At 40.0% G+C, this 27,222-nt stretch overlaps 1 protein-coding gene across 1 annotated transcript in view; it reads left to right on the forward strand.

Annotated features, from left to right (window-relative positions):
• Positions 1–27,222, forward strand: part of LOC135118616 (protein Wnt-7a-like) — a 69,982-nt gene that overhangs the window by 41,552 nt on the left and 1,208 nt on the right. Inside the window, exons 2-3 of the mRNA XM_064041078.1 lie at positions 3,944–4,258; positions 26,417–26,545. Of these exons, the coding sequence (XP_063897148.1) occupies positions 4,149–4,258; positions 26,417–26,545 (239 nt within the window). The 5' untranslated portion in view covers positions 3,944–4,148. The remainder of the gene's footprint in view (positions 1–3,943; positions 4,259–26,416; positions 26,546–27,222) is intronic.

Raw genomic sequence — 27,222 nt, forward strand, 5'->3', positions numbered from 1 at the left:
TATAAGCGTGTTTATTTGAATAAACTTTGTGGTATACATTCGCCGCGGAACGCCACAGTTGAGAGAAAAATCGCTTTTCTTTATCGTTCTGCTCATACTATAGACATCAACGTCGGTACACTTATATTCATTTCTTTCACATTTACATTATGCAATCAAACGGACTCAAATAATTTGTTATTATGAAGCTACCGTGTATATTTGTCTAAGATTTTTGATCACGCAATGAGCTGAAGATTTAATGACTTATCTGGCTTGCGGAAAGTGCATCATAGTTGATGTTGCATTATTTTACTTTAGTGCTAATCATAGCTTAGCCTGACCTTTTACGGAAGAGTTTATTATGATTTGTAATTTCTCAGATTGCGTTACATTTGTAATCATTTCTTGATATAAGATTATATCAAATAAGTGTATAAGTATCATCTGCAGTTAGTCTCAGGCGCCTGCCGGGTCGGGTTATAGCTGTATATAAACTGCTAAACGGTATTAATTAAATATTTCCCAGTTACCGGCCGCGCACGCGCGCTGTTTACGATAATACTCGTCATTTTATAATCGTATGCATTAGACGACGTTACTTAAATTAAAGTTAATAATTAACGGATTTTACTGATAGTAAATACAGCTTAACATATAATTTGTGAGTAATTAGAAAGTCTGATAATAAATAATATAAGTAGCTGGAGTCTTTGACATAAATTAGTTGAGATAATAATCGACATTGACACTTGTGTAAATGTAAGCAAGTGCGACTGCTTAGCAACTGATAAGTCACTAATTTACCGATGGACAAACAAAGTCATTTACATGTAGATAATGTATAACTTTATGTGCCCATTCGCGGAAAACTGGTAAAATATAAATGTTAATGAAAAACACGTGTTTATGTAGTTGTTGATTAATGTTCGGCGATACATGAGCGTTGCAACACTGCCACTGTTTTGCATTAATGTATTATGTCAAATGCAGTAATTACATATCATATTAATGACTCCACACTCGCGAACAAATTGTAACATAATCACTTTACCTTCACACGACACGTGCAGTTGATATTGACCTGTATGCCGTTGCGTTACGGTATAGTATTGCACGTGCTGTGATTGGCACAGATAGACAACAGAAGCCGAATGATAAAGTAATAGAGTTTGTGATTGATGGCGGCGAGAGACACGCCACCTGTCAGCACTACATTTGTTACTCACCAGTGGATAAATAATATTATTATAATTTATTTATTTAGTATCTTATTTCATACATAATTTTACATACATAAGTATTTAAATTGTTTGAGTCTGTACATACAGAAGTTCTAAGCAACTCGTAAAAAAAGTTATTTGGAAAATTATTACAACAACAACCCATGCTAAACTTTAAGCATCAATTCAGAAAGAAAGGAAGAAAAAAACGTCACGCACATTTTAAGATTAAATACCACCTAAATTGGGCAATTATCTACGCACCTGTAAAAAGTAGGTAGCCTATCTAACACTGAAATAATTTTCCATAACTGTCGCGTAGTTCCTGTGAGTAGCTCGTAGAAACAAAAGAACTCTTTACAAGTCAGTCTTTACAAGTTAGGTACTACTTATGCTCAGATAACTACTGATTTATATCTCTTACTCTCCATCTGAATGTCATTAGTGAGACTGATCAATATGATCGTACAATATATTGTCCACGCCTCGAGCCTCGCCCAGTCGCACTGTATCTATTGTATTAATGTGTTAGAACATAGCGTATATTAATTACTGTGATTTATGTGCTGTGCGACTCATAATTTGTTATTAATATTATGTATCTGAAGTATTAGCATGTGCCCTTGACCAGCGTCTTACAGCTGCAACTTATTCATTGTGAGAAAACTTTACTTTGCTACTACATGACATTAAAATGAATATTACAATTATTACCTTTCATATTTAAGATACAATTCATTTCCATCCAGACTTATACCACGGACAGATTACCTATAAGAAATGGAACTTTGTATCGTGTCAAGTAACAGAGAAACCAGCAGCGATTTCTTGTGATTTGTTATCGTGATTCCCAAATGTCAGAGATATGTGCATTTAAACAGAGTTTGCAATAGTTCTATTGCCTATCTATTTCTGAACTTCAAGATAATTAAAATTGGTTCATGAAATTCGGGTCGTTTTACTAAATCTTCAATGCATATTGACACGGTACACGAATATTGCCCCGGCACGCCCCGCGGCGAATATAATGCGTTCAGCAACGCTCCACATACAAGTAGTCCACAATACGCGAATACCATTGTACGCCTCAGTATTATAACTGCCAATATTATTGAATACTAGCACTACACCTGCAATAGGACAGTAGGACTACTCTCTTTTGAAAGAAATCATACGTCGCAGTTAACTTAATTGTTATTAAATGGAGTTCCATAAAACTTCCTCCATAGAGAATAATCAAAAACTAACCCTGGCATTTCTAACTAAGATACCTTGCCAATTTTATTGTTAGGTGCAAATATAAATAAACCTACTTCTGAAGTACTCTTATCTTTAGAAATTAATGCGAAAGTAGGTGCAATAAAAGACACATACTTGGCTACATTACTATCGCTGTACCTACATATAAGTACTTAACTCGGGACATAGATATGCCACGGCATTAGTGTATCCCCGTGCAGCACACGAGACGATCATGAATGGCAGGTCGTCGCATCGGTTGCGCAAGCGACGCGCTAAGTGATGCGCGCACGCACCGCCACGCTCACGACTTGCACACACCTGGGGCTGAATGTAGGTGCTGTTTGTTTATAAGTAGGGAATTAGGACAATCATCGCTGTCTTTAGGCTGTCACTGAAAATCCTTAGGTTGCTGGTAGTCAGGAGCCGGCAAATATGACACCAGTCTAACCAAGGGTTTTTTTTAGGTTTAACCATTGGGTTGCCCGGGTAACTGGGTTGAGGAGGTCAGATAGGCAGTCGCTCCTTTTAAAACACTGGTACTCAGCCGCATCCGGTTAGACTGGAAGCTGACCCCAAGATAGTTGGAAAAAGCCTCGGGAGATGTTGCATCGCTGAATTTTAGGTAATAAGAAAACTGGTCCACTAATGAGGATGTGTTAGCGAAGCACAATATCAGTAGTGCGTAGTGCCGAAAAGATGACTGAAATATCAAAGTTTTCATTTTAAATAGGTCTCTGCAGTTTCCCATGAAACGTCACACTAGTTGCGCGGTTCCAAAAAATTAGTCTCATGGAGAAGAGTCGGCAAAAAAATCCATCTCTTATAAAACTTTATAAACCTCTCTTCAGTTAGATATTAACTGCTACACAGTAGTAAAGCCAGATATGGTTTATAAGTGGAAGAAACTCATCTCTCACGCTCCCTAATTCGGCATAATGGGAAAGTGCCTGATTGTAACTAACTTTGTAGGTGCGTTGTAAGCCAAAATCTGCCAGTTTACGTAGACTTTAACTGTTGTAAGGATAATGAACAAGAAATACGATGATCAAAGAATTTACGTATTTATAAATCTGCTTGTTATGCAAGGCGCATCTCACGCTTGACAGATCTACTAATGATACGCACACCAAATTACTTCAGCGAATTGTCTTGAATCATCTCAAATCTCAGAATTATAGCTATGACATCTGTGATTGTAAGAAAACCCTCGATCTCGTACTTTGTACCCACTTCATACGAAAGGATTAAGGAAATCCATTATTAAAGATCATCATATATAGGTCACTGCAGATCTTTTTTAATTTTGGGAAACTGCATTCTCTATCCTCTGATATTTTAATTTATTGACTAATAAAACTATCGTATCCTCATTAGTATTTATTGTTGACAAATTATTATGAAAGTTGTGATATTCTATGAGGTCATCGACTCCGACACACAACAACTATGACTATAAATGGTGCATACCTAAACTATTAACAACATTTTTATTTTTCCAGATAACATTACGAAACCGGACGCCGACTGCACATTGCGCAAAATTTATAAATCAAAACAATGTAGTGGAAACAAACTGCTCGGAGCAACAATGTGCCATTAACTGTGAAGCCCAGTGGTCGTAACTAACGCGGAGCCGGACAAAACGCTCGCTGTCAAAATGTGTTGCAAAAGATAAAAATGGCAAAAATAATTAGGATGTGAAACATGTTGGAATGCGTGCGCGGCGCTCGCACAGTGGTACGCGCGCGCCCCCCCCGCGCACACACGCGGCCAGGGCCACTCCTGCTGCTGCTCGCACTGCTGCACTGTGTCAGGTAAGCTAAGCTAATTACATGTCATTATAAACTATAAACATTATTTACAGAATTAAGAAATACTTTAATACAATATATTATCTACATGTAGTCTTCATGTATCTCTAGATATGTATTTATTCTATGTACTTAAATTCTACAGAATCCGTCGTTTGTGTTTCATGATTTGCAAACCGGCGCTCGCATCATACTTTAGTTTATAGCTTCCATCGCCTGAATACCCTGCGTGTGGTATACTAGTTCCCACGACCTCCTTACCTACTGCGACTGGCTCGCATTCTTCTCCGAAACTAAACGCGACTAGCCACAGACAAGCTCGTTACATTCCACAACATATATTCATTATGAAATATTTTCCTCATACTGGTAGTATCATGGCACCCAAAGTTCGTGTTCAGGCATTCTTATACCAGACTCACTAATTACGAACTACTAGTTACTGCTCTAAAGAGGAAATGCTTGCGTTCTCGCAAAAGCTCGTTAAAATGGCGATATTCCTAGCTCAGTATTAACTACTGAAGTAAATAACTCGGACGCATTTAGTTCGCTAATAGAATCACCGAAATTGCACTCAAACGCAGTATGGTAAACGTTAATGCGTGTCTAAACTATACGCAGTCTATGTTTAGACGCGAGACAACGACGGCCTGGACTAGACAAGACTGAGTCGGTGTTCAATGAACTGACGCACAGATTTACACGCCCTTGTGATCTATGTATATTCCCAAATGGATCATTGTAATTACGCCCCAGATAAGGAAAATATCTTAAGAAGTATTTACAAAAAGTATGCAGTAAATATGGAGTCTGTATAATTTCTCCAATCGATGAGTAATGAATAATAAGGCATGTTCACTGCAGAGCGAAGTTAACGACCGAATAAAACTGAAGTGATATAAATAAGTGTTGCTTCTTTAATAGCAGATTGTTTCCGCACAGCCGCCGGACCCGTCCGACCGGTCGCCGGTGCTCCTTCAGTAACACGCGTGTGTGACACCAGTGTCGCGTGTCCTGACACACTGACACTTATGTCGCGCTCTATTAGCGCCCTCAATATCAATAGCGTGCAAAACACCACTCAAAAAGAAACTGTATTACTTAGGTGGGATAACTTGTCCACAATATCTGTGAAGCCTATGGAATATTATACAAACTTATGTCTCGGCGATTAAATAAAAGTCTAGAACCCTCATTACGAATCAATTTAGCCGTGAAACTTGTTTTAGTAGCTCGCAGACTAACATATCTCGGTGCCACCGCAATTGAGCGGAGCCAAATTATCAAAATAAACATATTAATCATTCAAATCGTATGCTAATGTATTCGGCCACTTATCAAAGTTATCAAAACAGTAGTTACGGCAAATTGCCTTTAATCTCTCAGCTCCCTAACTGTCAGTAATCACGCTACCAAATAACCTCGCTCATCGGAATTCACGGTTTATGAATAAACCCCAAATTATTTGAACCATACATCAAACTCTTAATAAGCCATCGACAAGAGATTGATCGAAAAAATATAAAAAGGAACGGTTTCACAAAGGCAGTACCAACAATACCACCGAACCCTGTAATTACGGATAATAAATCCGCAAATTGTGGACCGAACCAATTCCACGTTCACAAAAACTGACAAAAAACAAACATAATCAGAGCTATCAAGTCTGCACATTGACGTGAATATGTATTTGTCAACATCAACGTTTTTAACTAAGTCAACGTGAGCGTGTGCGTTCGCCCAAACTTGTGCGTTGTGAGAGAGCCGGGAACAGCCAATTATGATGTTTTTGTACTCGGTAATGGGTGCTTGTTAAAAGTTTTTCGTGCGAGTACCTGCACGGCGCTCGATGCATCGTTCCGTGTCTGATTCACAACGATTCTCATCAAATTACCATAATTTTATGTGAACAGCCCTTCGGATATGATTGCCATGGCTGCCATCTCCCTAATGACACACCACGCTACGCAAGCTAAGTATAACGTGCACATGTGCTCCTAGCCTGCAGGAATGCAACACGCGAGCTGTCGTCTTCAGACATTTGTGTTTATGAGCTATTGCTAGACATTTGTCCAATCCGTGAATTCTCTGAGAACGTTCACAGCTCCACAAAGATCATAGAAGTGATGTAACCCGACGCTGATGGCGAAACCCATCATTACCTTACTGCCGATCCTTTAACGAACCACATAAGGGCACTATGAAATCGCCTTCGACTTCCTCGTGCAAATAAAACTAGACTCTACTCTATTGGAGTAGAATATAAAATTCAGTGTTGCGGGATATGATTATGACAGTCGATCATTTCCGATTTGGGATTGAGCAGCCCCGCCCATTCGCCCACGAGTCCGTTACGCCTTTTCGTGTAACTATCGCGTTAACGTGCCGCTGTGTAGGCTTCAGCCGGGCCGTGTTGTCGCTGACGGTAACCTCTGTAGCCATCGACGCGAGCAACACATACCACTCGTACAACTGCATCGTAAAAATATCTTTATAAAAGGTCACATCCATAAAATAATATCACTGCTGATATTTGTAAGTGATTTCACTTTATTAGAAGTGGTATCTCCTCCTGTATCGAGTATACAGTATACAGAGCACAGTGGGTCGCCGCGCTCGGCACTGGTCAGCACTATGTATGTGTGTGTATGTATGTGTGCGTGCGTGTTCGGCCACAGACGTCTTACGTAACCTTGTTAGCGCGTGTGTTAACAATGCATTCACTCACATAATAGACTTTTTATAGCAACAACGGTAAATTAATTGTATTGGCTTTAAATGAAAACGATGGCGCCGAACGATTAGTTGCATTCCGACTCTAACAATTGTACTTACTTTAGACGTCTGTTGTGTAAAGATATTTTTTTGATGTCTTACATAAAATGCCTGCCTGTCTTCTAAATACTGGCTTGCTGTGTCCATAACTGTGACAACCATAATATGTTTTCCATCTTATGTACTTGTATTATGAAATGCAGTAAACGATATAAATATGAAGAAATATGCAAGTTGATAAGCCGATGAAAAATCTATGATCCAAACTGGTTTATTGGTCAAGCTTTTAACAATAGGCAAATAGTTTTTTTTTATTATTATATGATAAAATAAAAATTAATCCCAGCCAATTTCTATGAGGAACAAAAAACCATCGTTGGTCACCGCGACGGGGCCTCCAGCCAGCCCAGCCAGCCGGTCAAATCGCGACAGATAACGACGCCATTAGCTCACCACCACGTCTATAAATCTACGTCCTTCCTAGAACACCAAGATACACAACAATATCCCATCTCAACAAATTATTAGTTCCAACATTATTAATACAGAAATACCTTTGTATTTTTGTAATGTATTTACCACAACTGTGCACAGTTTAAACTTTATGTTTATTACGCACTGTTTTTCCTCTTACGATAAATGTAATGGCGTCGTGCACTGTTATTATATTTGAGGCGATAATAATAAGGATGCAATAAAAACACCTTGCATCCGCACAGAACTGCGATCCCTTTGTCCCGAGTGTGCGCGTTGTGCCCACTGTGCGAGTGTTCCGATGCTATCGACGGAACACCAGGCTGTTACACCAATAATTATTATTTCTATTTTAACACTGATACAATTAAGTTTTTTTGCTTTTCATTATTACATTACGTTTCGATGTGATTTGTGATATTATCTCTCGTTAATGAAAATGAATGAAGGTGAATATTTTTTTGCTGTTAAGAAAAAACCTTTTAGAATATCACTAGTCTAATGGAGACTATAATTTATTTAATAGAGATTACATAATACTGGGGAAAGACTTCGTCGAGAATTTAAGAGTTTAATTGGACCAATATTCTTGGATTTGAGCATTGGTAATAATCCACGTCGTCATTTGTTCACTAATTTGTGACAAACCGATAAAATCTGGTAACAGGGCTATGAGAGTCACATTTTGTGCAACATACACTCGTAAAAGAATTACTAAATTGAACGTAACGGAATCATTTTATTGGTCCTTGTAACTTCACGTACAATATCCAATGTAGTAAAAACCGTATTGACGACATTAACTGTTTGCGCCTCGTTACTGAAATAATCCTGTTGTTACAATCACATCCACTGACCCTCTGTAGACGAGCCTTAGCTAAGGACCATGTTACACTGCCAGCTACGCCACGCTACACAAATGTTCCACTTCAACACCTTACAATGTAACTTCGAATGCTAATCTAAGCAGAATAAATGCGTCAAAAGCACAATAAGTACATACGTGACTGACTCACTTAGTAACGTACTTAAATAATAACTAACGTTTGTAAAACATGTACAACCTCTTTTAAAATCTTGCCACAAGTTCTTTAACAATGCATCGTTCATTTTATTTCTCACTGAAACCACGACTGTCCAATAAATTATTAGTATTAGTAATAAATAAATAAACATATTCCGTGTGTATTCTACCATGAAGACCAAGTAAGTACGTACAATGTCTGCGTGTAACAATAAATACTTGAGCTAATTGTAAGTAATGTCAGATCTAGACACACGGCAGTGTGTCCGCCAAGTTCGAGCAAAAAAAAGCGACACACCGGCCGTGGGTTATATTACACGAACCATTTCGGGCCAAATTCGACCCCCCTATAACTCAAAATCTATTTTATTTACGCATGTCAAATTTCTAGTATCTGTTGAGACCCCCTCACTTATCTAAAATACAAAATTTCATTAATATACCTATTGTAGGTCTTGAGATATTGACGTCAGAAAATCGCCATTTTTACTATACACTCACTGACTGACTGACTCACTCATCAAAAACCTAGACCACTTCCAATGGTCGTATTGACTTGAAATTTGGCATGGAGGTAGGTCTTTATGTCAAGGTAAAGGGAAAAATCTGAAAATGGCCAAGTGTGAGTCAGTTTCAAAATAATTCAGATTATACCCCTAAGGAACTAAAACGAACTATCTATATTTATATAATATATCTTCGAATGGTCGTACCGATCTGAAATTCGTTACAAAGGTTTGTATTTAGTCAAAGTAAAGTAAAAATCTGAAAACGGCCAAGTGTGAGTCACTTTCGAAAATAACGAATGTGTAAGTTTGATCCACGAACATAATATATAACATGTCATGTCAGTCAGTTTTGTAAGAAGCATAGTACATATTCAAAAATCTGAAAGATAGTATAAATGAGACATTTCCTTAACTAACTTAATCATAAGAAAAAAAAAAACAACCTTACAAAAATAAATGAAATCCCACCCAAAACAAAAATGTGAAAGGCTGCCAAGTTCGATAATATGGGAATGCTTCGCCTATAAAAGAAGTGAGATCTGAATAAGTACCAAGTTCCATACACATACCTCAGTTAAAAATAGTTACTTTTTGATGATGTTACTTGGCAAGTTTTAATAGAAAATTAAATACTTGATTCATTGCGTTTAGTAGGTTTATAACAAGGTGAGTGAAAACTTGCCAAGTAACATCATTAAAAAGTAACTATTTTTAACTGAGGTATGTGTATGGAACTTGGTACTTATTCAGATCTCACTTCTTTTATAGGCGAAGCATTCCCATATTATCGAACTTGGCAGCCTTTCACATTTTTGTTTTGGGTATACGTCACACGTCACACGTCACACGTCAACATTGCTCAGACAAGACGTCCTATATGAGGCCTTTCTAACACTTTACAGCTGAAGTACTGAGTAATAAGCGCTAAACGTCAGACAAAAACAGATGTAAATCATTAGCTAATGTCACATGTCGTACATTTGAGTAGGTACACATAATTTATTTTAATACTTGTCTATATGCATGCATTCATGTTAGAAAGATAATAACTAATTCCAATACTTCGGGATGTCAATCTGAATCAATTTTAAAGCTGTTTTTTTTTCTGTGTGTCATTTTGAAATAAATACTAGCTTTGAAATAGTAAGGTATAGCGTAGCTGTCAGTGTAGTGCAGTACTAACATAGTGTGAAATGTTAAGAGTCGAGAGACCGTCGCGGACGCTTTCATGTACAACTATGTTATTATAAACACAATGAGTCAATTAGCTGTAACGTTACAGGTGTATGTCTTGAATATCATAAGTGTATTATTTAACATCTTTTGGTGAGTATTTGGGTAATGACTGTTTCTTAAAAGAAAATACGTCTTCTTTTTCTTTATCTATGTTCTAATGTTAACTTGACATATGTTTCATTCTGACAATCAATTTTATTGATATTAATCTCCCGTGTTAACCTAATGATATAAAGTATGAGTATCACACCCTCCTATGACTTTCCTGCGACATAGTACTTAGGTGTACATCATAATATACTAAAGTAATATGAACAAGAGTACCTACCTATAGCCGATAGTGTACTAGTCGCTCCCGGCGTATTACTGTAATGTCGCACTTATCAAAATGATGCTTTGCTCAGCTATAATACTGCCTAGCCTGGAAGTCGACCCCAACATAGTTTGGGAAAAAGGCTCGGAGGATGATGAACACTGCCTAGCCTGTGTGTAGCGGTATCGAATAATATTGGCGATATATTATATAAGATATATAGATATTGAATAGTAGTGGCGATATCGAAACGATATAGCGTCATTATTGTCTCATATCCAAATGGGTGGGTGGGATATAGCTGCTTATTTACTACCATGTTACAGAAATTAGTAAAAAGCATTGTAATTTCATTGAAACTACAATTGAAAAGACTAACACAAACAGTCACTCTCAGCCAGTAGCCAAATCAAATAAAAAAATAAGCTATACAATAAAAAGGGCATTCATTTGAACTTTCAATGAATAACAACACTATCACCTACAGGTAACAGCGCGTCGCCGTCGGTGTGTGTGTGTGTTTGATTACTGCTTATGAAGACATTCATTACGAGATTACAGCGCGTTACTTATCGTCGAGGCTGTCCTCCACACCTCTGTGTTCCTTTTATTTTGTCGCCGAGTGTACGCCGCTGTCCCTTACACGCCGCCCGTGAGTGTAACACTACAGCTCTCTCAATAAACCTCACAATCCGCAGTAAAACTTAATTAAACGCTCAATATGGCGGCTTAAAGTATTATCGTTATTTAAGTGACATGTTAACTCGTTTTATCGAAATGCTTGAAACACAACGCCTTGTAACTGATGACCAGCGTGCTCAGATAAAGAGATGGCGCCACGGGTCCTGCCGGCCCATGGAGAACAAAATAACTAGCGGAGGTGCCATAGCGGAAAATCTCCTAAGAAAGAAGCGCGCGAAAATGCGAGTGAGTGGGGACGAGGAACGTTACTGTCTACGCCCACTATTTTTGTAATACCAAAAAATATCTCAAACAACCCGAACGATTCCTTTCTTCACTCGGAACTGATCGTTTTGGTGCTCACCGTACGTATTTGACCTCGAAGAAGGCGCCTGACCTAGCTGCAATATACGAGTACGTTTCCTTCGTCCGTGTGCCAGCCCTAATTAACTGAATATTGATAGTCCACTTAGCAGAAGTACACTGTTTGCCAAACGGCGCGGGCGACAGGTGCTCTCGCTGACACATGCGTACACTCGCGTGCAGACAGCCTCGTTCATATTACACTGCGAGACAATTCATCTGTGTTCTGTGCTTCCGAGTGGACTGGATAGCTGGCATGCTTGGTGCTAGCTGGACCTGAGTACTCATCAATCTTTCAGATTTGTTGACAAATCTGAACTGAACACTTAAAAATATAAAGTAAATAGCCACCTGTTATCGCTTAATAATCAGATCATAATTGATGGTTTTATTACATACAGACTAATTACGGGGTTTTACGAAACGTCGATAGCTACACGTACGATTCCGAGGAGTGGGTCTTATGAAGAAGAACCGGCAAGAAAGTCCATAGACACTCTTTTCTACCCTCTAACTCCATACATACTTACAGAAGTCTAGTAGTTTCGTTTTCGTAGTTTTTCACTTTCCAAAAGGTTGAGTGTATACTGCGCTTATTTCGACAATGGAGCAAAATTTTATATTTCTTAAGCTTTTTCTTAATTTTCTTCAGAATGTAGCTGCACTTTACATCTACCAATCGCTTTCAGTACGTCGATTCTATAAAATTCAGACAACAACTCGCATTTCAATTCGCTATTCACCCGCACTTCGCATTCGGTTCAAAACGTTCTAAAAGTCATCTCATACTTTATATGTCAAAATCTCGAGTTTAATTTAGTTCAACTCGCAAACACTCGCAATTGTAGTTTGAGAATGCCAATCACGAAACTCACGGCGGATTAAGATGCAAAGTTAAGAATGAAGTCTTACAGAATCACACCACAGCACTGAAAATAAAGTGACACTAAATTCTGCCTAAAACCCCAATACCAATTTTCACTTTTTAAATCATCATCTTCCTGCCCTGTTCCCAAGTCATTTGGGGTCGGCGCAACATGTCTTTTTCTTCCATTCCTCTCTGTCAGACGTCATACTTACATCCACTCCTTTCTGCTTCATGTCTTCTTTCAGGCAATCAATCCATCTTTTCCTCGGTCTACCTCTGCCTCTCCATCCCTCCACATTCATACTTAGCACACTCTTTGTAGCATGCGTTTCACACCGTCTCATCACATGCCCATACCAGGACAAACGCTGACCTCTCATTTTCTCTGTCACTGGCGCTACTTTCAGGCTTCCTCTGATATACTCATTCCTCACTTTGTCCATTCTGGTAACCCCACACATCCATCTCAACATTCTCATCTCTGCTACATGCACTCTTTTCTCATCCTTCTTTTTCAATGCCCAACACTCTGATCCATACAGGACGACAGGTCTTATGACGGTTTTGTAGATTTTGCCCTTCAGTTTGAGAGGCATCCGTGGGTCACAGATAGTGCTAGTTAACTGTCGCCACTTCATCCATCCAGAATTGATCCGATGCGTGACGTCCCTGTCCACCTCACCGTCACTTTGGACGAGTGAACCAAGGTACCGGAAGTCGGAGCAAACTGGTAGGGGCATGCCGGCTAGGGTTATGGTCATGGGTCTTGATATACCGCCAAAATCGCAATGCAGATATTCAGTTTTGCTCTTGCTGACCTTTAACCCTACCGTCTCCAGTCTTAGCCGCCATGCTTCCAATCTGGACCTCTGGTCCACTCTCCCCCACCAGAACAATGTCATCGGCGAAAAGCATACACCAGGGAACCTCCTCCTGTATGTCCGCTGTTAGGGCGTCCATTAACAACAGGAAGAGGTAAGGACTGAGCGCCGACCCCTGATGTAAGCCAACGCCTACACTGAAACTGGCGGTAGTGCCGGCTGTAGACCGGACTTGTGTACTGCATCTGCCGTACATTGCTCGAATCAACTGCACATACTTCCCTGGCATACCTTTCTCCTTAAGGGCCCACCACAAAACCTCACGAGGTACCCGGTCATATGCCTTTTCAAGGTCAACGAACACCATATGCAAGTTTTTGTGTGCGCTCCTGTACTTTTCGCACAGTTGGCGAATACAGAATATAGCGTCCGTTGTACCCCGACCAGGCATAAACCAAACTGGTTTCGTGAGATATCACTCTTCTCTCAGCCTTCTTTCAATAATTTTCTCCCAGACTTTCATACTATGTGACATTAACTTTATTCCCCTATAGTTGTTGCAGTCCAACACGTCACCCTTATTCTTAAAAATGGGTACCAGGAAACTATTGCACCATTCGTCCGGTATTGTTTCCTCTTGCAACAACTTATTGAAGAATAAAGCTAACCACTTCCATCCATTCATCCTCAATAACTTCCACACTTCCACTGGTATTTCATCCGGTCCTAACGCTTTGCCATTCTTCATTCCATTTAGTGCTTTTCTTACCTCATCCACACAAATGTTTCTGACTAGGCCCTCATTTACTGGTTTATTGTGGAGCACACCACTCCACTCATTTTCTTCATTCATCAGTCTTTCAAAGTATTCCTTCCACCTTCCTTTTATTCTCACGTCATCCGAGAGGACCGTTCCTATTCCATCCCTTACACACTTAATTTTGCTTACATCCCTCGTCATTCTCTCTCTAGATTTAGCTAACCGGTACAGGTCTTTATTCAGGCTATCTAGAGCATCATATCGTGTGCTTTTGCTCTTGCAACAGCCACGGTCTTTTTAGCTTTTTTCTTCCATGCACCATATTCATTTTTCTTTTCTGCCTTTTCACATTCATTATTCTCGTGTGTCCTCTGCTATTCCTTGAACTTCACTTTCTTTTCTCTCAACACCTCTTGAACTTCAGTAGACCACCACCATGTTTCTTTCTCTATCACACCTTTTCCTTTCGATTCTCCTAAAATTCTTCTTGCTGTCATTCTTATAGTCATTGCCATTTCACTCCAACACTCATTCACACTCCTTTCATTCATATCTCCCATTTCAATCATCTTATCTACAACCGCATTTCTAAATTCCTCCGCCAAATCGGCCCTTTCCAACCTGTGCCATTTTATGTTTGGATGTAACTTTTCTTTGCCCTTCATTGACTTTATTGTAAACACTACTTCCATAACAAGGGGTCTGTGCTGCGAGACTACACTTTCACCTGGTATAACCTTACAATCTTTTATGTTCTTCAAATTGCTGCGTCTAACCAAAAAGTAATCAATTTGTGTGGCATGTGGACCGCTTTTATAGGTGACCATGTGTTCTGTGTTCTTCTGGAACCACGTGTTGACCACTGCCAGATCAAACGCAGTAGCCGATTGCAACAGGGCTTCACCCTCGTCGTTCTGGCAACCAAACCCCCACCCTCCATGCACTCTTTCATACTTCCCTCTCATTCTGCCAACATGGCCATTAAAGTCTCCCCCGACAAATACTTGTTCATTTACTGGCACATTCATCATAACTGCATCCCAGTCCTCCCAAAATTTTTCTTTCATTCGTTCATCACATCCTACTTGCGGTGTATACACGCTAATTACGTTTACTATTAAATTCTCTAACACAAATTTCACGACTATTATTCTATCATTCACTCTTTTTACCTCCATCACACACTCTTTCAGATTCTTATCTAAAACCACTCCTACACCATTCCTTTTCCCATCACTTCCACAATAATAAAACTTGTATCCTTCACCAATTTCTCTAGCTTTCGTACCTTTCCATTTCGTTTCTTGCAAACATGCCACATTTATTCGTCTTCTCTTTAACACATCCGCTAACTCTCTGGCTCTTCCAGTCATCGTTCCAACATTCCAACTTGCATACCTCAATCTTATTTCCCGGGCTCGCTTCTTACATTGCCCCCGCCCGGGTTGGTGCAAAAACCCTTGTCCTCTTCCCACAGGGGCCGGGTGCTGCCCCTGCGCGTCGCCTGGGGGGTACGCCCTAGCCCTATCACTCACATCTAATATACTTGACATATTGCGAATGGATTTGGCTATATTTTTATGACCGGCCGCCTGCCTGACGTCAACCCTCCTTGGGAATGCTATTGTTGGCGGTTTTCTCTCCGCCTGAGGGTCGACCCATGGTGCTAAATACTATGCACGGGTCCATAGTTTTTCCCTTAGTCGCCTCTTACGACACCCACGGGATGATATGATATGGTATTTTCACTTTTTAAATGAATGTTAAAATTTAATACGTTACCAAGAATACTATCTAATGCTAATCACACATAAATGTAATAGGTTAGGTTAGATACTATAAATGAATCCACGTCCTTATCCCGCTGTTCAACAATAGCAATAATCCCCGCTGTGCTCGTCCGTGTCCGCAGCCTTACCCGCTACATCCTGCATATAATGCCGCATAATAACGCGTAAGTAATGGCGCCTCTAACCTGTCATTATCATTATGTGTTTAATGCGATTATTGCATTAGCGCTCAATAGACGTGGTGCGGACACAAGGCGGGAGGACGCGGGAGCGGTTTACACGATGCACAAATTGTTGCCAAGAAAATACATATTTCGCAATTAGTTAGACGGTAAATAGGTTTCCGAAACAAATGTTACAATTTGGGCCAACCCCAGGAAGGGCACTAAGCTGTTATTGTAATCTCGTGTCTCGAACCGATTAAGGTACCTATTTTCTGAAATATTTGGCATAGCTCTGTTGTACTTCTAGGACACAATGTTCATGAAGTATATTTCCATACACAAGAGCTGACATTGGCCAAAGTTGAAATGTCAAGAAATCCGCTCGGCTCGTCACAGTGCTCGATCCCGGTACAACATAGTCACATAATATTCGTAGTTGATGGCTCGTCTTGCCGTCACTGTCAGAGCTCATCTCCCGCGACATAAGTTACCGCGACACCTCCACAATAACCGTTAGTGTGCGCCATTGCAACAATAACGATTAAATTATTATAATCATATTGATTATATTGCGGTAATGTGTCCGTAAACACTGCTGTTTATAGACGCTCAGTGCTTTATGCTCGCTGACTGTTTGTCTGTCACATTAACTAGCTCTGTACGTGGCTCCGCTCGCCCGCTGAGCAACACTTTGTCTCACAAGTTACTGCAAATTGCATCCCTGCTCCTGTGTCCTAGGGAGATCGTAATATTTTGATATTAATGCTATTTAGGAAGACGCTGTCCAATCCTCCTTCATTTTCTCTTCTCCATTGTCTAGGTTTTTCCCTGGCTATGCAGGCTCAGTTTCCAACACCATAATACATAACTTACCTACTCATTCTACCTACATGACTTTAATCCTTCTAATATATCATGAATGAGTAATAGCCGTTACGGAGAGTACCCCGAGTATTCAGTCTGGCGACCTTGTCGTCTGGCTTTGTCCAGCGCCCCGTAGAACAATAGCGCAACAATGCTGAACAAACACACAGACATACGAACATACAGACAGACACACTGTATGACTTGATCGGCGTACAATACTCGTGCGGTCATCCGACGCGCCCAACAGTTGACAATCGCGACTGCACCACTAAGAGGTGGGTCCCATTAACAAGACTATTGTCTACTTACTACATTAATTCGATTGAAGTGCGTTATGAATGTGACATGTTACAGCGACCTCAATGGTTATGACTAAATCATATCGGAAGCCACTTAGTACTCAGTCGAGCGTAATGATTTGTGCTATACTTAAGTGGTTTTACGGTTGATCGACTTTGAAATAGGTACCTTTGGATCAGGCAATATCGATTTGAATGACCTTTGCAATTCGTTCTTAAACTCAAAAAATATGAGACACATTGTCAGTACCTGCTATAAGTAGGTATTACCTATGGTTCAATCGCATCAGTAGGTTCAGCCCCACTCGCACGAATTACTGTACCAAAACTAGTGAAACTCAATACGCTGTAGCTGACTGATGTTACACTCATTATAATTATGGTCTCACGTGTGACATAGATACACTTGTTTTGGACAAAAAAGCCGTTGTGTTGATATTCGTCCTCTTTGTTACTCGTAAGGTCACATTATAAACAGTAGCAATTAGTTTTTGCTCTGATTGCGGTGAATTTGATTCCCGGGTCCAGTAATGTTGCTGTATATTTATTTCTATAGTCCTTAGGTTAGTTTATGGCCATAGACTTGTCATCGCCACTTTTATATGAGAAATAAACTATCCAAAGTAAATGTTTATTTCTCGAAGCGCCTCGGGCTATAACTTACAAATAAACGGAATAGATTAATTTATGCAGCTGTACTTTGTAATAGTTCAACGTAATCCAACAGGAGAAAGTTCTAATGAAACCATTTAAGTTGAAATAAATTACATTTATTGTGTAAATCATTAGTAAATCAGAGAAACTACACTAACACTGGCGCTCGTAAATAATAGTGTAAGGCGGAGGTTACACAACCGGCGCGCGACACTACATAGACTACATACTGATTATACTATCCATTTTTAACTTATGTTAGGCTGCTTACTTATCTCAATAATTGTAGTAAGAGATCCCTTTACATTGTATATGCTACAGACAGAAGAAAGCTTAAATTGACCTAGTCTACATATGTATGTCATATTCGGTCCCCAGGAAAATTAACACCATTCTAAAACTCGAAGTCTCTCTCTTTATTGTTGCTTTGTCTTAAACAATAACATTATCGAGACGGTCACGAGACGAGTCCGACACTACGTACGGCCGCCCATACATCACTGGCGGCATGTTAATACACGATTAGGGGAAATATATCGCTCTAATGATAATATATCGCTGACCCTCCTACGTCACCGTGAGTACCGTGACCAACTTACGTAATGTTTCAATAACTATCTGTATGGATAAATGCAGCCAAGTTCAGGATGCGTGGTTGTGTTGCGTTGTGTGGCAAGGCTTATTTCTTGCTACGAACTTTTCTCGTGCTTTCATTTAAACAATAATTTTCAAGACTGGCAATTATAATTTTTGTTTTTAATAACTTATTCTAACTATGCATGTAATAAATCTATTGGCATTGAATAAATCAATAATATATGAACAAAAACACATACTTTGAAAAGAACTTGGCTTGCCTCTGCCGAGCAACTGTATCGTACAGGGATTTTCCAGATGCCAGGGTGGGCTGGCTCAGTGGGGGCTTAACATTCCGATAGCTTACAACATGAGGACGACATCATTATTACACGGACACACTCGTAACTATGATTGGAGCTCCGATATCCTCGACCAACCGCTATTGGGATTAATTTAAATTGAGGTATTCGGAAACAAATATTTCATTGGAATTTAAGATACATGATTGGGTACTGTATAAAACTGTCTTTCGATGATTAAAACAAGAACCGCCCATCCATAGATTAACCCCGGCTTGTCAGGGAAGTCCTAGCTACATAGAAGAATCGGTCGATAATTTGATCAAACTACCAGGATGTAACATTAATGGTTACACCATTGTCTCAGAAGTACCAGGCGCACATAGTAGCAAAGAGGTAACTAGTTGGAATCTAATACGTGAGTAACGCGATCTCCGAAACTGTGCTACGCGCTACCGTCCGTCGGCGGTCGCGTTACTGGCGGTGTCGCGTGGCCGACACGCTCTACTTCTAGCGAAGGGAATTTGTGGCTTTTGTCTTAACTATATACATTATAAACTTGACTAGATATACTGAAAATAAAATTAGGTACATAAACCTAATCTAAGTTAAGTTACCTAAGTATGTAAGTAAGTCACGAGAAGTTCAACCATTCGCTTTGCTATATCCTTGAAGAGGACCAGACCATTGATCAGTTTCACATTAAGCACCACTCTGCGGCTCGTCAGCAAACAGTCTGAATCTGGGTTTTTTGGAGTCTACATCATCCTATAGACGAGTACTGTTATATTACTTTATACCATGTCAATGGTATTCACTAGCACAGTTACCTTATAATTATGACATTACAATAGTTTCCAAATGACCATGAGAAAGTCTGTTAAATTAATAAGCTCATAAGCAATACAATAAGTCAGGTTTACATGTCGCCGACTACCGTCAAATTATGTAAATGTTAATGTGACGTCACAGCCGACAGTAGCCGACCGCAGCCGAAGTTACCCGAGCACGTTCTTACACCGCGGAACTAATTGACACGGAACGTAATCTAACCGAGTTTATGGGGAACAAATTACTGGATAAACATCATACTATTAACAAGCAGATTACGGAAGATACCTTATATTCATTTAAATTTTTATGAGGTCATTTTTAACAGGAATATAAATGCGTTTTGGTGCGAGAATACTTAATGGGGATTTGAGACTTCGAAGGACATAAATTTAAAAACCTTACGTAATTATGACCAAAGTTTAATATTATGTAAAGCAAAAATTAACACTACGTAAACTAAATTTTGTCGTGTCGGGGGACCGCTCTAATTCATTACTTTAGATACGTGGTTTTTTTTAAAACGAATGTTGTAATTAGGTAGGTATCATTTGATTTATGTAAGTATTTATGAAGCGGTCCCCCGACACGTCAAAATTTAGTTTACGTAGTGTTAAAAGTTATTTTTTGCTTTTTATAGGGTTAAGCGTTTTTATTAAACTTTGGTCATAATTATTGCGTACTTTTTTTGGGTCGGGGGTTTTTTTAAATTTATAATTTAATTTTATTTCATGCTTTTTAAAGGAGCTCCTTAATTTTTCCTGCTTTCATTTAATTTATTTTATCTTAAGAAGGGGTTGCTATATGTGATCTCGGCCAAAGGAAGCTGTTTAACAATCCTCATGAAAAACTGGCTCTGGGAGAATTGCACAGATTGAGAAACAATAAAGATTAACCTTTGGACATTCTAGATTTTCAGCAAAAATATAAATCGGTTTATCCGTTTCATTCCGGCATTCCAGGGTTTCATCCGCCACATCCCATTTCCAGCATCAGGTTCTCGTCAATCAGAAACATGAAGAGAACTCGTCAAGACAAATTCAACGAGCCCAAACTCGATGGGTTTACTAAAAGGCAGTTCAGGGTTACGTCTCCTACCTTCGTGCCCTAACAGCAGACCAGCTCAGTGGTTCCAAAAGACATTAGTGTTTCAAATTTCAGATCCCACATATACTTGCAAGTAAACTGAGCGTGTAACATTCCTATCACATCTAGCAAACGAGCTGATGACCCTGAAGACCTGAACCGATTTCCACCAAACATAGCTAAGAACACTCCCGACTGACATACCTTTTAAACAAAAAAAACCGCATTACAATCGGATCATCCGTTTGGGAGCTACGATGCCACATACACACACACACACACACACAGACACGTCAAACTTATAACACCCCGTCGTTTTTGCGTCGGGGGTTAAAAATAAAATCATTTCCACAACAGTATGAAAATTGACACATAAAACTCGTCTGCTTAATCTAGATGAGTATTTCTTCAAAAGCCCCTTTATTATAACGTAAATCAATATCTAAGCAGTGTTCCACAAGGGCGCAAGTACTGAGTTTGATGGAAAGCACTTTAATATATGAGGTGTCGGCCACACCCGGCGAGTGTCGAGTGAAAACCAACAAAGGCGCCACTAACGAGCTTGTACCACCTGTACACAAGTACACAACACAGTACATACCATACAGTACACAAGTTCATACTACGCACAGCACTGGGTAATGGCAAGCTTATGATCTATCGGACGGAGCGATGTAGGCGCGGAGTCTGAAGAAACTGAAATTGAGTTTTATCTTAAATGTCTAACTTTCAGAGTCGCTGTGATGAATGTCATTAAAATGGAGCCTGAGCATGGATTATTCTGTTACAATTCATAAGGAAAATCTTATAGCATTAAGGCTCCCGTCAGGATGGATGAATAAATCACAGGAAATTTTCGAAGCTTCATAGGCTCCATAAAACTCTATTGGATCTTTAAAACCTAGATAACCTTAACAAAGATATACTAAGGATTTACGTAACAGGCTCCTGCACTATGATCTCCCAGCGAGTGCGGACTGACTGCAGCGAATGTTACAATTAATGGCGCCCACCGGCGGTGACGTTCGACCACGGTCACTACCACGCGCTACTAGTTTATTGACAAACACCTGCATTGTCTTGTGCTACCCTATAAATCCATCATCTATCACACCGCGTGTGATGTGTTTGTGAGTTGCACACTACATTCTTAAAACTCGTTGTTGACGTTCTAGGCAGTGTTCTAGTTCTGCAACACTTGACAGTCTGAGTGGCCCACTGGCTATCCTGTTCGGTGCAGACAGAGTGTAGCGAGTGCGTTTCAATGTACTGGCACCATGCTGCCATCAATTAGGTGGCTGGGCGCTAATTACAAAGCTCATAGATAACTGTTATCAGCGAGGCGTGGGCGGCAGTCGGACACATTCCGCGCGCACCCTGCAGAAGTACCAGCGTCTGATAGCAATCAACAGCTTTAATATAATTGCACAGATAACGCGAGAACTACTTCACCAACTCAGATTGGCAATCTGCAATATTTCTCTCCAGTTAGGGACAACCGAACAATTAGATTTGTACAGAAAGCAAGCTGCCAAATAAATGTACTATGATCACAATGTCTGCAGTCCATGAGATTGGCACAACATAGGTCTATATTTTTCACAACAATTGATGCATGTGTTCATAAAGGACGGGAGAACCTCAAGGAAAACAGTGATAAAACTGTTCTGCACCACTAGGTACTGCTAGAATTATTCCAGCTTTACGTAACGCGTGGCCACCAGGACTGAAAGTCTCCAAGGAATGATCTGACTTACCTACACTCATTTATAAAATGTCATAAGTGTAGTGGTATTTCTGTAGTTCATCAGTATTGTATGTGAGTACAGCCGGCGCCTACCGCGAGACAGTAGGCCCGCTGAGTTACCGCCGCGGAGCACCGCCAACCGCGCGCTGATTACCATACAACAGACATTAGCCACTCATTAGGACACTCGTGATATATTGCGTGCGAGATTCCGATAATGTAACTCATGCTGTTCACAATATCATTAAAGGATATTGTTCTGCGCAACCTCTGGTTTACTGATTCTGTAAGCATTAAACATGTTCGCTAGTAAATCGAACCGAACTAAAGCTTTATTGTAATTTGTCAGGACATGGCTCCATCGGTTTTAGATAATTCCATATATATGATAACCATTACATAATATGAAATCTATTCTGTTTTTCCACAACGACAATCCTTCACAAAGACGCTGCATGAGATATTTTCATCAGAAACCAAATTGCTGTTTCTTTGCCCCAAATGCTGAATAATTAGTAGCGATGTCGTTCTCGCGGTGTCATATTACACGAGGCATGGTTTTCACCGGGTGTTGCGATTGGTGCTACGATTGTCGCGAGTTATGTTTCCTGTCGGTCAGTCGCGCGATTTTTGTGTCGATACCGAACACTGAGTTGTTTATCTTCATATCGATACGTCTCTCGCTAATATAGTTCCGAGTGGTGGCGAGCTGGACGTGTGACGAAATACTTCGCTTCTGCATGTGGTTGTGAAATATGTATATTTATTTATTGCAAAATGTATACATACAGTTATAGATATGCACTCATATCCTAGGTATAACCTATTAATTATGTAGAAGAGAACTGCCTGATGCTATACCAAATCAGTGCATATCATGTGGAGACTACTCAACTAGCAATGAATTCATGATCATCAAAATTGTATCCATGACATTTGAAATATCTGGTTTGTAATAAATTCAAATAATCGGTGTGTTCGTGTTAAAAAATACCTAAAATTACGAACTTGCATTCGATAGTCAATTTTTCATAAATCACAAAACTGACATAATTAATTAGATGAGATAATGGACTATTTAATGTCTACTTAAGTTATTTACGTAATTTATTACCTACGCTGAAATTAATAAAGCAAATATTTATTCAGATTCATGTGTCAACAGATTAACGACCAATATAAATTATTACATACTGTCAAATGATCATTTATTATTGCAGGTTTGTATTCAAACTATGTTTGGATTTTAAATTAGAGTTCCGCGTGTCTCTATGTCTCCTAAAATAAACGAATACATTTTGTAGCCGCTCCATCTCGCTGAAACTAGCTGACATTGTTTTAGAAGCATAATGCAAATATGTATATCAAACGTTATATTACAAAATAATAATGGTGTACGACATGATCACTTGAACAAGTTAATATCCCTCTATGCTCCTTATAAGCAATCAGAACGTGAACAAGACATTAATATTGTAATAGAGGAACAGCCCTCACGTTCGGTCTAGCCCACGAGATGCGCCGCGCTCACTCGTCGCACTCACCACTCGCACGACCAAGACACAGCCACGTTAGGGTGCGTCTACACGGTGCATGTAGTAGGAGCAAGTTAACATGCGCAACTGAAAAGAGCACGCGGGTGTTTTGCTTTAGTACATGCACGAGTCGCTGGACCCGCACTTTTTCAAATGCATGTAACCTGCACATGTGCCTCAACATGCACAAGCTACTTGCACCGTGTAGACGCGCCCTTAATGACTGCCTCGAATTCATATGCTAATGAAACGGTTCGTAATTTTGTCTTTATTGATGTAAAAGTCAATAACATCGTGATGAAGTATGTTACTAATGAGCAAGCGGATAGCTTAACGTCCAGTTGATCAGTGCGTCAGCTGCCGACAGTCGATACATTCCCGGAGGTTGTTTATTACATTCTACTGTTACCATCTATATCGAGTGAAATGTTTTAGATCAGTATTCTAGTGGTTCTCAATATATTTATAATCCCCTTAAAAAACGTTTCTGCTTCGAGTGTTAATTTCCTAATTACACTCAAAATAAATGTCCATCAAACCGGCTAAAAATAAACTGTACTCAATCAGTGTCTGCTAATTAAAATATTTACCAGCAGACATAACTTCTAATTAGACCTAATACGGAAAAGTGACCACATTCAGTCAGTCACAGACATAATTATTGCGCACGTACGATCTACCCGCCACAGTCTCACTACTTACACGTACTCTCTCACAGTAGACTCAACAGGTGCTTACAGTACAGAGGCACTCTGAGTAACCACGATACGTGGTGCCTTGTCCACACAAAAATACTAATCTTTTAAAATAACTTAATATCTTAAGTCTATCATGTCCAATTGTGTAAACGTTTACCTCTACATCATTATCATTAGCTCCTCCCATCGCTCGTGCAAGAGAACGCCCACGTTGGTCAGCTGCATTCATTTAGGCTGTGGCAGTGGCACGACGTTTCATTAGCAATCATTTATTTATTCTCGATTTCACTCAGTGTCTGCCAATCAATGTTGCTTTCCCACAGCGGACGGCTGCGTACACCCCACATCGGTGATACACTAATGAACTGCACACGCACACTATTAAAATCCGTATTTTTGTGCAATAGAGGTGCATTTCCCGTGCGTGGTGTCACGGCAGGTCGTCGGTTCATTAATACGTGGTCGGTAATACGCGGCGCAATTATCGCTAGGGCGCGACATCGGCGCGGCGGCTAGCTCCCGGGAGGCGCCCACGCGGTCTGCGAACAACAATGCCTTATTAATCACAAGCACAAATACTGTGGCGACTACTGTTAGAAAACTTGTTAATTTTGTGATTGCCTTGAAAGTGAAATGTTTCGGTGACAGCGATGCAATTAACAGTTGCCATATTAATTATACTGTTTGACAGCAACCTGTGAATATTAGCCGTGTTTATGATACGAACTTGGCTGACACAGTACCGCGCCGCGTCCAGTTATGAGCTTCGAGTTAATTTGACGTCTGTTTAGAGTGCAGATGGATTTAGAACTTGATAATTCAATGAAATATGTGTCCCACCTCAGCATCTGGTACTGTCCACGCTTGTTATAACAGTCATTTCTATATCAGATTTTTTTAAACAGTCTTCGTATGAGCTTTCACAACCATCATTAACGTAATCTATAAAACTGCTAATTGTGAAAAATGTTCTGCAGTATCATTATCACTAACCTATTCTTCACCATGTACCTACATGAAACTGAAAGTCAAATCCCTGACCTGCCATGAACCCGTGATAACCCTGAATGAATTGCAACAAGCGAGTACCGTATCGAACGCCAGATAATACGCGAACAGATGAGCTAATGTCACGCTCACATGACGCGTGTCGCAGGAAGCGCGTTGTTTGTCGCGGGTACTCGCGCCGACTGCGCGGAACCACGCGCCGTCGCCCTGCTATTGTCCAGCTGCGTGGAGATGCGCTCGCCACAGACGCGTCATGTGCTGGCAATTGTTGCGGAATGTAATCACTAATGATATGAATGACACTCGTTTGAATGGAGTGTCCGACAGGTTTCCATAGGTCAATCCATTTTGGTGTAATGGTATGTTATAACGGCAAAACCTTTGAACTTCTATATATAATGAATGGTTTGGAATTATTTTAAGTCGTCTTGTTTGCTATGTGTCTGAGTCCTCGTTGCATCTGCAGCGGGTAAGTACTTCAATGATAGAAAAGGGGTGGTCATAATTCAGAGGAGAAATCACAGACCCAACTCAATCGGAGGGTCAGTCTCTACTCCTCAGAACTCAGGTTTAAGCTTCCTTCTGAAGCCCTTTTTATATGTCTGCTACTGGGGAGTAAGTTACACCACTTCTTTTTCCCAGCAAAGACATAAAAAGTATTGAAGGGTGGGCGTTTTGGTGGCTGTCTTTTGTTTTTGCCGCTTGAAAGGTGCTGATTGTTCAGCCTACTTTGTATAAACGTTTTTGAGTTTGTAATAACATCAAGATGTATGTCGGCAGAGTGACTGCGTGCGGCGGGTCGCTGGGCGCGGCGCTGGTGTGCGCGCGCGCGCCCGGCCTCACGGAGCGGCAGCGCGCGCTGTGCCGGCAGGCGCCCGCCGCCGTCGCCGCCATCGGGGAGGGACTCAGGTGAGGACAGCGACCATATCACTTCACTAACAAATACTCAAATTAAAAGGGGTTATCTTCTCTTTTGGGAAGCAGATGAAACCGAAAGAAACCGCTACATATATTTTATAAACCCATACAACGAAAAGTCTTTGTTTATGGATTTCACGTCAGCTTTTTACACTGTTATGTGCGTGATATGGCTTAGAAATTGTAATAAAAGAATTGAATTAACACTTGAGTTGATAGTCATACGACCCTTTAAAGGGTAAATAAATTAAAATTACTCTTTAACTATGAAATACATAGTAAACGATATTTATAAACTAGGAGTTCCTCTAGGATCAATACTTTAGATGAGTTAACAATTAAATGCCTTTTTAGGGTTTGGTATATGATAACGGCGCATACAAATACATAAAAGCTTGTTTATGTTCCACTTGGAATAAAAACCCACCATGAAGCAAAACTAGTGTTAATGAATAATGCTAAGAAATCGTTAAATAAAGTAGAAGGCGGATATAAGCGCCCCGTAATATTCCTTGAGTGGCGTAAAGATTACACCTATCGATAAACCGATTAACGATTTATTGGCCACTTATCCGATTAGTCGGAATTTAATCTGCGGCTAGTAAATATTCGCTGGAAAATATCCTTTCTGCGAGCTCTCGCCTGCTGGAGATTTTTTTTTGTAAAGT

This window comes from Helicoverpa armigera, chromosome 24 (genome assembly GCF_030705265.1).
Source record: "Helicoverpa armigera isolate CAAS_96S chromosome 24, ASM3070526v1, whole genome shotgun sequence".
Classification (NCBI taxonomy): Eukaryota; Metazoa; Arthropoda; class Insecta; order Lepidoptera; family Noctuidae; genus Helicoverpa; species Helicoverpa armigera.